The 15779-nt window shown below is 47.4% G+C and overlaps 1 protein-coding gene across 1 annotated transcript in view; it reads left to right on the forward strand.

Moving 5' to 3' along the window:
• Nucleotides 1-15779, forward strand: part of TMC3 (transmembrane channel like 3) — a 28794-nt gene that overhangs the window by 11189 nt on the left and 1826 nt on the right. The window contains exons 10-21 of the mRNA XM_077317859.1: nt 604-751; nt 1008-1117; nt 1653-1731; nt 3441-3695; nt 4281-4409; nt 6043-6110; nt 6922-7050; nt 8125-8235; nt 9182-9307; nt 10695-10773; nt 10985-11027; nt 12865-13189. Of these exons, the coding sequence (XP_077173974.1) occupies nt 604-751; nt 1008-1117; nt 1653-1731; nt 3441-3695; nt 4281-4409; nt 6043-6110; nt 6922-7050; nt 8125-8235; nt 9182-9307; nt 10695-10773; nt 10985-11027; nt 12865-13189 (1602 nt within the window). The remainder of the gene's footprint in view (nt 1-603; nt 752-1007; nt 1118-1652; nt 1732-3440; nt 3696-4280; nt 4410-6042; nt 6111-6921; nt 7051-8124; nt 8236-9181; nt 9308-10694; nt 10774-10984; nt 11028-12864; nt 13190-15779) is intronic.

Here is a 15779-nt window from a genome sequence, read left to right on the forward strand (position 1 = left end):
CCAGGAGCCCAGCCTGTTTCACATCAGCTTCTGCAGGGGAATATACAGACGAGGAAAGAACTGACACAGGCTTTTATTTTAATACCGAGTTGGTTGTAATTATAGAGAAGAACAAACAAGGCTTCACTGGCTAGCTGTGCCGCAAGCAGATACTTAGAATAAGTTACTATCCAACCTAAAACAAAGGGAATCCTTCACAGGCTAGCACTAAAGACGACAAACATCGTGTGTCTCTAGCCACAAAGATCAAAAGTTTGTATACTTTTTCAATTTGCATAATTATTTTTTTTAATTTGAGGTTTCTTTGCGGTTCATTATTTCTCCTTTCTGAATTTTCCCACAAGGTTCCCTGCTGTTGTTGTTTTGTTATTCTTGGATAGGATGAAGCCAGTGGAAGGCCTTTGTTAAGCTAAACCAGGATTTGAGTGATTGTGTGCTTGCCGGTTCCTGGTTTTCCAAACTAACCGTAGTTAAAATAAACCATGTCTTTGCATGATGTCTGAACTAAGCCACCCTTCCAACTTTTAAAACCATTTTTTTTAAATGATTCAGGGAGGCAAGTGACCTTTGTGACCTTCCCCTGCATGTTGCCCTTATTTTCAGGGCAGTGACGATAAGCTTGCGGATCATTGCCAACATTCTCGTGCTTCTCTCACTCGCCGGAAGCATTTACATCATTTACTTCGTTGTGGATCGGTCCCAGAAATTAGAGCACGCTAAAGCAGTACTCACCCTCTGGGAAAAGAATGAGGTAAGAGAGTTTCTGCTCCACTCTGTTTCTAAATACACTTCCGGATCAACCTGCATTTTTTTTATTTGTTGAGTCATCAGGTTTGGGGCTCAGGTCGGTGATTAAATTTCTTGTGTGCCCTTGCTCTCCTCTAGTCAGTTTATAGCTGCTAAACGTGAAAAAAGTGGGGCAACCAATAACAGAAAAGAGACAAGGCCAAAAAGGTCCCAGTTATGACATGTAATTCCTGAGAAGTTTTCATTGGTTTTCTCTTTAGGTGAGCGTTGTCGTCTCATTAATCACGATGCTTGCTCCTTCTGCCTTTGAATTGATTGCCGCGCTGGAGATGTACCATCCGCGAACCACTCTACGCTTTCAGCTTGCCAGGTATGGGAAGAAAATTGTGTTACAGTCAGTAGGATGGAGGTTGATCCTAGTGGGTGTAGAATTTCGGCCCGGACTGAAAAGAAACTGAATGCTGCATCAATACTGAATACTGCTTTAGGATGCTTTGGGCTGATCCTGCGTTGAGCAGGGGGTTGGACTAGATGGCCTGTATGGCCCCTTCCAACTCTGTGATTCTGTGATTCTGTGATTCTGTGATTCCGTGATTCTGTGATTCTGTGATCAAAACAACAGGGCCAGGTGGTTGTACCTAAGGATAAACCAGCTCGGGCACTTTTCATTTCCTTTTGATTTCGCACCTTATCAATATCTTCCAAATTTTTGTTGCTGTGGCCTGAACCACCTTTTCTTTTGTTTATACCATTTGATGCTATGAAATGATGTGGGAAGGCAAAGTACGGACAGTGGGAAAAACTGGGTATGAAGAGATTCAAATTTGTTTCCCTTGAAGAAGGAATCCAACTTTCGAAATCTGCTCTCATCCCTAATTGTAGCTTCGGGCATTTCTTCCTGACAGAGTTCTCGTCTTGTATCTTGGAAACCTCTACAGCCTCATCATCGCACTCCTGGATAAAGTGGACAGCATGAGCATTGCGGTCAGTGAAGACTGGCTTCTCTTAGAGTTTACTTGGAAATGTTCAAGTTTTGGGGTCCTATTATCTGCAAATGCCATTTTTGGTTTGGCCACTATTGATATTTGTTATGAGAGCCTCTTGTGGTGCAGAGTGGTAAGGCAGCAGACATGCAGTCGGAAAGCTCTGCCCATGAGACTGGGAGTTCGATCCCAGCAGCCGGCTCAAGGTGGACTCAACCTCCCATCCTTCCGAGGTCGGTAAAATGAGGACCCAGCTTGCTGGGGGGTAAACGGTAATGACTGGGGAAGGCATTGGCAAACTGGTATTGAATCTGCCATGAAAATGCTGGAGGGCATCACCCCAAGGGTCAGACATGACCTGGTGCTTGCACAGGGGATACCTTTACCTTTACCTTTAATAATGAGATACTGTAAAAAAATTAATTTTAAAGTCAATTAAAACTCCATATATTAACAGCAGCAAGGATGAATTTTGCTAACGTTTGGAAGGATAAGAAATGAACCACTATGAATACTTGGGGCAATGAAGTTAAAGAAATCAATACCTTGATTAAATGTACAAAAATGTATAGAGATATGAAGGTATCCGGGGACCCACTGTGTTAACCATGGAGAATGCACTAAATGCGTTAAATTCTGATGATAGGAACGCCCCTGACTAGTGTTGGGGTTGTTGCTAAATATGCTTTTAAATCATCAGATCTCTTTTTGTAAATGTCTGCAAATTCTGTAAACTTGTATGGATTACCTATTGGTTATTTTGATGTAGATGGAATGATGGTTTCTCTTCAGATCGCATGTAGATGGAATGATGTTGATGGAATAAATCTATTTATATATAAAACCCCACATTGACCGATTATGCACAGGGCAGGTAATCCAGGGTGGTGGCAGCAGGGCCCAATTGTGCACGACGCTGCCGCCATCCCAACCCTGGCCCGGCACAGCTCCCTGGAAGGCCCGCGGTAAGGGAACACTGAATCTTCCACATTCCCTGGGATGCCTTGGGTGCTAGCGGTGGCTAGATTAAGCCGGTGTCATGCATAATTGACAGAGCCAGGACTTTGGGCCCAGCTCTTCCTCCAACCTACAGTGTTCCTGCAGGGACAATGCATGCCCCTGTCAGCTCCATGGAGCCGTGGAGCTGGCCAGAGGTTCCCCCACCTAGGTGGGAGAGCGGGATGCCACTCGCCACTATCGTGTGGTGGGGGCCCCATGCCCCCCACTCCCCCCCCACACTGCTGCCACCTCTCTAGGCAGCATACTGGGCTGTTTTCTGCAGAATTTGGGCGTGCATGCGCTACGCTGGGGCAGTAATCAAAAGGGTGACCCTGTGACTCATGGCCAAAATCCAGCGTGCGCAAGGTGTCACAGCACCCAAATTAGGTCATAATCTAATCAGCGACTCTGTACATCTGCTTGATAAACATGTCCCATTAGCTCAAGGCATATTAGCACCCTTCTCGCTCCATTTAGGGCTTTTCCCCTGTATGGGCGAGCTGCCGGGCACCTTGCAGATAACTTAGCCTGGATCAGGGTCACTACAGCACATCTTGAGTCTGTACAAAGTTCACTCTCCATTTCTCCAGTGGCAGGACGTCTTGAAAGAGGAGGAACCACTGATGGTCACTCCATGAGTACCATGTGTGGTTCAGGTGAAGCCAGCGGAAAGAACTAACTCCGGCTGTTTTTGACGTACCTCCATTTCAGGACTCGAAGAGCCACAGCAACGGAAGTGGATCAGCAGGTTCCACCTCCTCCTTAGCTGCTAAAACCCCCTTGGAGGGAGACCGTTTGACTACCTTTCCCAACATGCAAGTTGTGAGGAACGGCACCTTCCTTCTGGCTGAGAACCAAACCCCAAATTACATCTTGCCTGTTCGCCCAGTGATCAACAATACGGCTTCCTATGAATATAACACCCAAAGTCACCAAGATCAGTGCTGGGAGACATACGTTGGCCAAGTATGCAGCTGTCCGGGAATAGCTTTTCATTTAGTAGTACTGCGGTGAGAAAGGAATGGTTGATTTTGCAGTCTGGAGAATCGGTAAATTGTGTCTTCGTGTTGCCAGACTGCGTTTCAAGTCCAATTCTCTTTGGCTGTTTCGGCCCCGCCCCTTTCTCCTCCCACCTAGCCCTTACTGTTTTATTTTTACCGCTCCACGGGAGCGGCTTACAGATAATATTTAATATTTTGAATGTTTTAACTCTAGGGATTATTATTTATGTACACTGCCCTGAGCCGGTCTCGTAAGGGCAGTCTAGAAATTTAATCAATCAATCAATTAATTATTATTACTATTATTATCATGATTATGTTCCTGACTTCAGTTCCAGGTGAAACAGCTACTGTGAAACGAGCCCAGTGGGTGAGCCTGTTTCAGAGGCTCCCTTTTTCTGCGTTGTGCAATTAAAAATAGCCGAAATGGAATGGGGAATGGGTCTTGCTCATGACTTTTGAAGGCATCAAGGGTCCTGGAGGTTGGGTGTCCTCACAGGCTGCTTTTGACTGCGATACGATTCCCCTGCGTACCTTTCCCATGTTCCAGGAAATGCTGAAGCTGTCGATCATCGACATGCTGTTCACCGTGGCCAGCATCCTGCTAATCGACTTCTTCCGTGGCCTCTTTGTCCGATACTTAAGTGACTGTTGGTGCTGGGACTTGGAAAGCAAGTTTGTGAGTATGTGCTTAAATAACAACAGAATGAGGGTAAAGATTGTTAGGGCGCCATTATGCAGATGGAGGGCAGCGGCTGGCAGCTGTTTTGTGTCCTCCCTTCTCTCCTCATAACCCGTGGATCCGATTATCTGACATTGCCTTTGCCATGGTTCGTTTTCCTCACCCCTGCTTCATGTCACTGGCTGCCACTGGCAGGGGTAGGGCATTTCAAGGTGTGACAAGGGAACATTACATCATGGGATAGTGAAAGTAGTAAGGAATACAACTGGAAGAGCCATTTTTGATGGCTGCCCTGGGCCTGCCTTAATGTTTCTGGATCTGAGGAATCGCCTTTCCCAGAGAGCATTACGTTCAGTCAATTCCAACTTGTTGGTGCGCCTTGGCCCCAAAGATGTCCATCTGGCCTCAACCAGAGCCAGGGCCTTTTAGATTAAGGTGACCAGATTTTAACATTGGTAAAGCAGGACACCATTGACCGGGGAGGGTTCTTGATGAAAAATTTGGTCTATATGAAGCAACAAAAAGTTTCATAGAACGCATAGAACGCAAAAATAGTATTGTAATATATATTTTTTAATTTCAACCTAAGTACAATTTGCCACGTGCCCCCAGATGTCCCTCCAACAGTGGGACAATCTGGTCCCCTTATTTTAGATGCTACAGGACTCAAATCTTGCTCTTTTCCTCCAGCCGAACACGGTACTCACCTGAAACTACCAACATGAAATGCACCGAAACCTCGCGACATTTATTTTCCGATGTTTTGAGATTATTTTCTTCATCTAGTCTTGCTGTTTCTTAAAGTAGAAACACTTTCCTAAGTTAAAAAAAAACCTTTGTTTACCTGTCTTCAATAAATGCCCTGCCTCAGTGAACTCTAACGACAGGAATGAAGATGTGGTGTTTAAATTTGCCAGAACCAAAAGCTAAGGTGTCAGTCACCATTATTCACAGTCAGCATTCAGTGACAGAACCCAAACAACTGCATAATCATCTCCTCTCAACTGAGACCCAGACCTGATAGAACTGTCAAAATGGTACTCTTCCACCAGGCCTATAATAAGTGGGCCTCCCTCCCTCTCCACTCCATCCCCCCCTCTTCTTATTATCTTTTATGGGGGCATATATTGGTGGAAGAGCCTCTTGTGGCGCAGAGTGGTAAGGCAGCCGTCTGAAAGCTCTGCCCATGAGCTTGGGAGTTCGATCCCAGCAGCCGGCTCAAGGTTGACAGCCTTCCATCCTTCCGAGGTCGGTGAAATGAGTACCCAGCTTGCTGGGGGGTAAACGGTAATGACTGGGGAAGGCACTGGCAAACCACCCCGTATTGAGTCTGCCATGAAAATGCTAGAGGGCGTCACCCCAGGGGTCAGAAATGACTCGATGCTTGCACAGGGGATACCTTTACCTTTATATTGGTGGACTGGGGAGTGCTGCGGGTGAGAATGGGGTGTGTGTGCTGGATTTCATTATGTTTTTAATGTGTTCATTTGTTTTTAATACAATGTTTTATAAATAAAGTGTTAGGAATCCTTTGGGAGACGCTTCTGCAACTAAGGGCATGGTCATCTTTGGTCTAAAACACCTGAAAGCAGTCAGCACACCTAGCCTTCTGTCTTGGTTTCCTTTGCAGCCCGAATATGGAGAGTTCAAAATAGCCGAAAATGTCCTGCATTTAGTCTACAACCAAGGGATGATCTGGTAAGCAATTAAACACATGCATTTGGGAGTCGTGACCCTTTTTGCAGCTAGGGCATTCTGATCTGGGCTGTCTTGTTGGGCAAGGCTGGGTTTTCTTGCCGGCATCCGTCACCTGTCAGAGAACCGCTGGATCTCATCAAGAGCCCATTCGTCCAGCATCTTGTTTTCCGTCTTTGTGGTTAGTCAAATGAATCACAGAATCACAGAGCTGGTAGGGGTCTCCAGGGTCATCTAGTCCAGCCTGCACAATGCAGGAACTCACAACTACCCGCAGTGACCCCAATTTCATGCCTAAATGATCCCTCCACCAAAAATCTCCAGAATTCAGCCTGGCCTGGAGGAAATTCACCTACCATCCTACAGTGGCAATCAGCAATTCCCTGGGAACACAAGGGAGGGCCACAAGAGACAAACACTGGAACATCCCTTCCCACCCACCCACTCACAACCTGCCTAAGTTCATAACATCAGCATTTCTCTGCCAACAAAAAGAAGCAGAATCTGAAGCAAAATCCCAAAATGAAAGCCACATATAGGAGGTTTTATTGGAAACAAGCAAAATATCACAAGACCACTTCACAAGCCTTCAGGCTCTAGTGCAGGGGTAGTCAACCTGTGGTCCTCCCGATGTCCATGGACTACAATTCCCATGAGCCCTTGCCAGCGTTTGCTACCCCTGTTCTAAAGGCTGAAACCCTGGTTGAGAAAGCCTAAAATAGAGGGCTATGCTCTTTTTACTCTGTTGCTGTTTGTTACACAATGCAAAGGTAAAATTCCATTGCAACAAGCGTGTGTGCTGTTTCTGGCCTAGGATGGGGGCCTTCTTCTCCCCGTGCCTCCCGGCATTCAACGTCCTCAAACTTATTGGGCTCATGTACCTGCGGAGCTGGGCAGTGTTAACTTGTAATGTGCCCCACCAGCAAGTCTTCAGAGCTTCGAGGTTAGTAGAAGATGGAAACTCTACCGACCTGTGCATGTAATACGAAGGTACAAGATTGGGGCTCAGAAGAACACGATGGGGAGGGGAAATTCCATTATTTCATAGAATCATAGAATCATAGAGTTGGAAGGGACCATACAGGCCATCTAGTCCAACCCCCTGCTCAACACAGGATCAGCCCTAAGCATCCTAAAGCATCCAAGAAAAGTGTGTATCCAACCTTTGCTTGAAGGCTGCCAGTGAGGGGGAGCTCACCACCTCCTTAGGCAGCCTATTCCACTGCTGAACTACTTTGACTGTGAAAAATGTTTTCTTTGCTGCTATCGAGTGTATTCTACTCTCGCCTTTCCTCCACGGAGCTCAAAACAATGCACATGCATTTTTGCTCAACCCAGTGAGATATATTAGGCTGGGAGAGAGAGTGAAGGGGAGAGAGCTCCCCTTGGAGGGTTAAAGAAATATCGGAGGAGCTGAAAGAGCGCCTCCAGTGGCCGATCTGCACAAGCGCAGTCCCGGTTTGTGCCGGCACAGAAGTCACCTTGATGCGCAACAGTTCCGTGACAGTTTTTCCCCGCCTCCCCTTTGCGAACTTGAGTGTTCTCTCCGTTCTGTAAGATGCTGAATTGTGATGTTTCTCCCATATTTGTAACAAAATTGGTGGGAATGGCACTGGAGGTAAAGGTAAAGGTAAAGGTATCCCCTGTGCAAGCACCGAGTCATGTCTGACCCTTGGGGTGACGCCCTCCAGCGTTTTCACAGCAGACTCAATACGGGGTGGTTTGCCAGTGCCTTCCCCAGTCATTACCGTTTACCCCCCAGCAAGCTGGGTACTCATTTTACCGACCTCGGAAGGATGGAAGGCTGAGTCAACCTTGAGCCGGCTGCTGGGATTGAACTCTCAGCCTTATGGGCAAAGCTTTCAGACGGCTGCCTTACCACTCTGCGCCACAAGAGGCTCATTATGGCACTGGAGACAAAAGCTAAAATTTCAGCAGGAAGCCCTAGTACCAAGCAAGAAACACAGGAGTCTGGCTGTGCACGGTACTCTCATGAAAACACTCTTTTCTCTTGCAGATCGAATAACTTCTACTTAGCCATGCTGCTCTTCATGCTGTTCTTGTGCATGTTGCCTACCATATTCGCAATTGCCCGATACAAGCCATCTCTCAACTGCGGTCCGTTCAGGTGAGTTGACAGTGTGGTCACCTCCCCATTTTAACTGCCCGGCGGCTTACGAGTTTTGTGTATTTATGATTTCCAACAGCCGCATTTCGTATTTCTTGCTTCTTTTAAAAGACATAGTGTTTTAGAATAAGATATAAGTTTCAGGTGGGTAGTCTGTAGCAGGAGAACAAAATTTGGGTCCGGGATAATAATATGTTTTATTAATATGTTTTATTAATTATGAATATCTTTGGTATTAATATGCTTTTTCGCCTATATCTGCGGTTTCATGAAATCCTGGGGTTTCTTCATGGCCCTGGAAGGGTTTCCCGAATGGGTGGGAGATAATGAATTTTTATTTATTTTTTAAGTATGCTAAAGACTGATCAGGTGATATGACCATATATGGCCATTTGGGGATGGGTAGGCGGGTCAACATGGCTATATGTGACCATCAGTTGCATGATCGTGCAGAATATGATTGGGAAGCAAAGCTCTGGACCCGCCTACCTAGGGCCCCTCCCCTTCCCCCCCTCTCCAGGCCGATCATTTTGGAAGTTAGGGCTTGGAGGGAGGAAGGGGAGGGGCCCCGGGTGGGCATGTCCACAGCACTGCTTCCCTACCATATTCTGCACGATCATGAAACTTCTGGGGTTTCTTGAAGCCTGAAGAATGTTTCAGGGCTTTCTCAACAATAAAAACATTGAGACAGGCTGCTCACTGGTGTCTGGTATTATGCTGCATTTACATAAAACCAAATCGACTGGGCTTCCTCGTGGTGCAAAAGCAGTATCAAATCTGGCTCCTTCCTGTCCGCCATTGTGAACTTGGGTCCAGGACAGGAATGGCCTTCTTACTCTAGCATATGCGGCCATCAAGCTGCCTCTTTTTCAGAAGAAGACTTTCCTATATTTCTGAATTGCTGGGAATTTTCTTAAAGAACGAGGAAATCTTTCTTCCCTCTTAGCGGGCAAGAGAAAATCTACGACATCGTGTCGAAAACTATTCAGGACGACTTCCCCGTCTGGTTCAAGAACGTGATGTCGTACATGAGCAGCCCCGTGGTGGTGCTGCCGGCGTTACTGCTGCTGTTGTAAGTCAACGAGAGTTGCCCTTGACTGGAGAGAAAGAGACTCTCTTCCTTAGGGAGAGGATCATGTTGTGCGGTCCTCCTTGGGACTGTGAGATATAAGAAGGGGAAGATTGCATGTCTGCATGCTCCTGCACGTCAGACAAGTGTCAGGTCAGAAGAAAGGAAAGGCTAGATGCTTTCTCTCTGACGTCATCTTTGCATGCTGAGAGGTTTCACTATGGGGGTCACCCAGGGTTGTGGTTTACGCACACATGCACACTGGCTAAGGTGACCAGATTGTCCCACTTTTGGAGGGACATCTGGGGGCACATGGCCAATTGTACTTATGTTGAAATTAAAATATATATATTGCAATACTATTTTTGCATTCTATGCGTTCTATGAAACTTTTTGTTGCTTCATATAGACCAAATTTTTCATCAAGAACCCTCCCCGGTCAATGGTGTCCCGCTTTACCAATGTTAAAATCGGGTCACCTTAAAGGTTCTAGAAAAAACTATGCACCCCAATGGATTCCCTGATGCCTTACGCAAAGACCCTGCCCTGGCTTTCCTCCACTGCACTGGAACAGGAGGTGGGTCAGAAGAACCCAGGAGGCATCCATTTTGGGCTGGCAGGAAAGAGTTGTTCAGAAATAGGAAGATGTTTCCCTCAAATGGCCTGGTGTTTTGTGACAACCAGGCCCTTAGCAGCTATTTTGTGGTGGTGCTCAGTCAATGTTCTGTAAAGGGCCTGGTTGCTCAACCAGACTGAGTTCCACACAGGAAGCCTGGCCCTTTTCACTGGAGATGCCGGGGATTGAACCGGGGACCTCCTGCATGCTCCTCCACTGAGCCATTGCCCCTCCCCTTCCCTGTAGACAGATCTTAAGCTGCCACTGTTTGCATTGCATGCTTCTGAGCAGGTTAAGACTCAGGGAAGCTCCTCAGGGCCGGCCTCATATCGAGTGCACCTTAATTCCAAGTCCTTGCACCTTAATTCCAAATACACTCGATATAGGCTAGATATCAGGAAAAAATTTTCAGTCAGAGTAGTTCAGCAGTGGAATAGGCTGCCTAAGGAGGTGGTGAGCTCCCCCTCGCTGGCAGTCTTCAAACAAAGGTTGGATGCACACTTTTCTTGGATGCTTTAGGATGCTTAGGGCTGATCCTGCATTGAGCAGGGGGTTGGACTAGATGGCCTGTATAGCCCCTTCCAACTCTATGATTCTATGATTCTATGATTCTATCCTGCGTTGAGCAGGGGGTTGGACTAGATGGCCTGTATGGCCCCTTCCAACTCTATGATTCTGTGATTCGATGAGATCAAGGGGAGGTGATGGGAAGGAAGAGTTATGGTGCCCATCCCACCAGTGTCCACAGCTGGCCTGTCTTCCTCTTTCTTCCAGTATGCTCATCTATTATCTCCAGAGTATCGCAAGGTCTTTGAAATTCACTAACAATCAACTGAGGATGCAGATCCAGGCTGTAAGTACCGATCAAAGACTTCCGCGGTAGATTTCTTTTGCGGCTTCTTAGAATGGGCTTGGCTTCATTAAACATCTAAATCACCCAAGGAGGAGCAGCAGGAGCTGAAAGATGGAACCTTTGTTTTCTGTTTGTTTCTTTAAAAAAAAAAAAAGAGCAAAAGTGTAATTAGTCGCAGGCTTCTAGTTAATTAATTGTGTTTGGGTTCTAGGAAAGAACAGAAGACAAGAAGAAAGTGCTCCAAATCGCAGCAGGTAAGAGGCCAGGCCAGGATATCTGCTTATCACCATTGCGTATTCTTTGGAGACTCTGAATATCTTTTTCATGAGTCGTAATAGTCATTCATTGCTTTGTTCGGCAGCTGGTACGATCTGGCCCAAATTCAGCATTTCAAAGCACCACACACTTCAGTGGGAGAGTTAAGTATCTGTCTAAGCTTCAGACAGTAATACAGATTTGATTGGTGTTCAAGAATTTTCACTTCGGGGAGCCCCTGCTGTCATTGATGCATCTGCTGAGTAACCTTTGTTGTTTCTTGCAAAGATTTCTGGGATGTGTTGTCAAGGGCGCGCTCAAGCCCACAGTGGGCTGGCCGGGCTGGCCTAGAGTGGCCAAATGGTGGCTCTCCAGATGCCCGTGGACTACAATTCCCTGGACTACAATTTGCCAGGGTCATGGGAACTGTACTCAATGGACAGCTGGAGAATCACCATCTGGTCACTCCTGATATAATGAGAGCTTGTCTGATTCCAGGGCAGAGTCTGCACTTACTTTGTTTATTCCATTGTCAATCCTGTTGAATCCAGATCGCTTTGAACTCGGGTCTTTCTCTTCCCCCCCTCCCCATTGAAACAGGAAAGTCTTCTGCACGTGGTTAGGGTAGTTCAGAAGGGGGGGGGGGAGCCAAGCCTCTTTCTTTCTTTTCTTGAAGTAGGGGGAGGAGCCAGGCAGCCTCTTTCTTTTCTTGGAGGGGAGGGGAGAGGATCGAAAAAGGCAGAGAAGGGGGGGGAAATCCAGGACCCACAGAAATTGAGAGAAATTAAGGGCTTCTCCTTTAAGGCAAGCTTGTCACATGACCAGGTATGGTCTATCAGAGGTTCTCTGCCACAGAGTTTGCTTTTGCAATCCGGATTTGAAAAATATTGAGGGTTAAAAGCACTCTAAGATATCGCACAATAAAGGTAGGGTCACTCCAGATCAATCCTTCTTGCTGCAGAAGGAAAATTTAAATTGCCCCAAATCCAAACGGAAATCGCATTCTGTGTAGACGGCCGGGACTGAATCGACCTGGGATTGGAATAAAAGCTCCGTGCAGTTTACACCTAGCTCAGCACCCCAGAGGCAACCTCTCATGGGGGAGAGGTAAAAGGGGCAAGTGTGAGCTGTGGAGTGCCCATGTGCCCAGCAGCCAGGGGCACAGGCTGGAGGGGAAGCAGCAGCTCTGGCCCCAACCCCCAGAGCACCACCCCCACCAAGGGCTCAAGCAGAGCCACCCAAAGGCCTCTCCTCCCAACTACTTCAGAGCTCACGGCTGAAATCCCTCCCCTCTGCCCTCAGCAGAGATACTAGCACAGGATTTGTGAGGAGGCTCACAGGGTGGGACCCCACAGGGAACACAGACCTTCTGAAGGGGCAGGGTGGGATTGGCTCCCTATGGCTGCCAGTTTGCAGCAGCATCCATGGTCCTTTTTCAGAGTCCCAAAAGGGCACACAGGCTCTGCAAGTTTTTTTGGGGGAAAAAACCAGGTAAGACACAACCATGTAAGACATAACCATCTGCCTCTGTTGGGATGAGTTTCCAGTCCTGAAATCATCCAAGGTTTTTCAGTGCATGTCCCACCCGGCTGACTTGATGGCACAGCTATGTTTATGGCTATACTTTTCCTTTTGCTAGACCGCTGCTATGTCGGGAGCCCCTCCTAGTCCTGTCTGCTCTCCTTTGGCTGCAGACGACAGAGAGGGATGAGTAGAGGGTGAGGACATGGTCCTTCAAGGGGAGGTCCTCTGAAAACACCGACCGTTTCCCCCAGGCTCCTCTGAAAGCCCATTTGAGTTAATGGCTGAAATGACATGTGATGTCTTTGTTTTCAGTCCGAATCCAGAACTTGGACGAGATCGGCAAACGGCCAGAGCAGGAGGGAGACGTCATCAGCCAGGAGTCTTCTGCCCGGTCCTCAACCCCGAGGAAGAATGGCAGTGTGTTGACCTTCGAGTCCCCCAAGGGCAGTCAAATACAGACAGTCTCCCAGTCTGTTCCCCAACTCGATGTGCCGAAGCCCATCAATCCGACCCCGGCACATGCTGCCCCGCTAGCTCCAGCACCCATGGCTCCAGCCCCTCCTGCTCCAGCCCCCGTGGCACCAACACCTTCTTTTCCTAGTATGCCAAAGCCCAGGACTGATCCCATCCCCAACAGGTAAGGTCTCCTTGGCTGAAAGGAAATGGATTTACCCCAAAGGGTTTGGCAGTTGTATTCATGCACGTGTGAATGAGCAAATGCCACAAACAGTGCTTTTATACAGCGCTGTGTCACTCATAATTTTGTGTTTTATGAGAGTGTCCGTCCTGAGGTGCAGGAATAGTCAGTTTGTGAGTGATCAGGAAGTGCCCGAAGCATGTGTGAATCAGCCCTTTTGACACACTATGCCAAATCTTTCCTACTTGTTGGAAAGCTAAAAGTGGACCATTATTTATTAAAGGTAAAGGTATCCCCTGTGCAAGCACCAAGTCATATCTGACCCTTATCACAGAATCACAGAATCACAGAATCATAGAATCATAGAGTTGGAAGGGGCCATTCAGGCCATCTAGTCCAACCCCCTGCTTAATGCAGGATCAGCCCAAAGCATCCCTTGGGGTGACACCCTCTTGCGTTTTCATGGCAGACTCAATACGGGGTGGTTTGCCAGTGCCTTCCCCAGTCATTACCATTTACCCACCAGCAAGCTGGGTCCTCATTTTACCGACCTCGGAAGGATGGAAGGCTGAGTCCACCTTGAGCCGGCTACTGGGATCGAACTCGCAGCCTCATGGGCAGAGCTTCAGACTGCATGTCTGCTGCCTTACCACTCTGCGCCATTATTTATTAGACAGCATTAAAATGTATCTGAATACCTCCCTGAGGTTGCTCATGTTGTTAGAGTTTAAATATGCAACATTTCAGAGAAGCAGGATGCTCACAGAGTAAAGTAGTTTTTTTATTGTAAAGAGAAACAGGTTTGTATAGAAAGGGAGCGAGGGAGATTCTTAACTGTCTACCTGCCCTGTTCCGTTGTCTTCATTCAATGTGTTGTGACAGTTTTGGAGACAAGCAGGGAGGAAGTGCACTCAAAGGCACAGGAAGTCTCCAGTAAGCCAATCTGGGGGAGATTATTTGAAAAACATCAGAAGGTTCCTCAGCTAACTATGCTAAATACACATCTCCTCCAATGCCCCCCCCCCCCCGCAGGACAATCTTCATATGTTTCTGAATCAAGCATGCTGCAGAGCTTCCATCAGGGGTAGTCAAACGGCGGCCCTCCAGATGTCCATGGACTACAATTCCCATGAGCCCCTGCCAGCAAATGCTGGCAGGGGCTCATGAGAATTGTAGTCCGTGGACATCTGGAAGGCTGCAGCTTGACTACCCCTGGTTTACATATTCCAACAGTCTGTATGCACGTGTGAATATTGTTAATATAAAAGAGAAAGCACAATGCTTTAAACTTTAACAATCTAGACAATGTAGATTGATGCTCACAGAGGAGCTATGGGTGGGGTGGAGGGGGGAATTTAAGCCTCACGAACAGAAGCGGCCTCAAGCTGCCTCAAGCTGTCCATGCTGTGCAAACTATTTGCCTAATCTCCCATTAAATTAAATTAAAATGTATTATTCTAAACAAAACGGCACAGAAACAAGTTGTATGCATACAGTTAGGGCTCTTGCGCATTTTGATTTCTGTTGCTTGTGCATCTCTGTTGTTTCGGGGGGGGGGGGATCCTTTTCAAGAAGCCGCACAGAGATCTGGGATGCAGGTTTCATTCACACAGAATCCCAACATGGCTCATAATTTTCATCCCTATATGGACAAAATTGCACCTAGAACATGCCCAGTGTAGCTACATGTTGGCAAGAGAGGGTGGTAACTTTAGGATTCTTTGGGCTGATCCTGCGTTGAGCGGGGGGTTGGACTAGATGGCCTGTATGGCCCCTTCCAACTCTATGATTCTATGAACATTGAGCAGGGGGTTGGACTAGATGGCCTGTATGGCCCCTTCCAACTCTATGATTCTGTGATTCTTTGATTCTATGACTTTGGGCTGATCCTGCGTTGAGCGGGGGGTTGGACTAGATGGCCTGTATGGCCCCTTCCAACTCTATGATTCTGTGATTCTTTGATTCTATGACTTTGGGCTGATCCTGCGTTGAACGGGGGGTTGGACTAGATGGCCTGTATGGCCCCTTCCAACTCTATGATTCTGTGATTCTTTGATTCTATGACTTTGGGCTGATCCTGCGTTGAGCAGGGGGTAGGACTAGATGGCCTGTATGGCCCCTTCCAACTCTATGATTCTATGAACATTGAGCAGGGGGTTGGACTAGATGGCCTGTATGGCCCCTTCCAACTCTATGATTCTGTGATTCTTTGATTCTATGACTTTGGGCTGATCCTGCGTTGAGCGGGGGGTTGGACTAGATGGCCTGTATGGCCCCTTCCAACTCTATGATTCTGTGATTCTTTGATTCTATGACTTTGGGCTGATCCTGCGTTGAACGGGGGGGTTGGACTAGATGGCCTGTATGGCCCCTTCCAACTCTATGATTCTGTGATTCTTTGATTCTATGACTTTGGGCTGATCCTGCGTTGAGCAGGGGGTAGGACTAGATGGCCTGTATGGCCCCTTCCAACTCTATGATTCTATGAACATTGAGCAGGGGGTTGGACTAGATGGCCTGTATGGCCCCTTCCAACTCTATGATTCTATGATTCTAACCAGCCGGCAGGCTGTTTTCCAGGAACACGTGT

This window comes from Paroedura picta, chromosome 18, assembly GCF_049243985.1.
Source record: "Paroedura picta isolate Pp20150507F chromosome 18, Ppicta_v3.0, whole genome shotgun sequence".
Classification (NCBI taxonomy): domain Eukaryota; kingdom Metazoa; phylum Chordata; class Lepidosauria; order Squamata; family Gekkonidae; genus Paroedura; species Paroedura picta.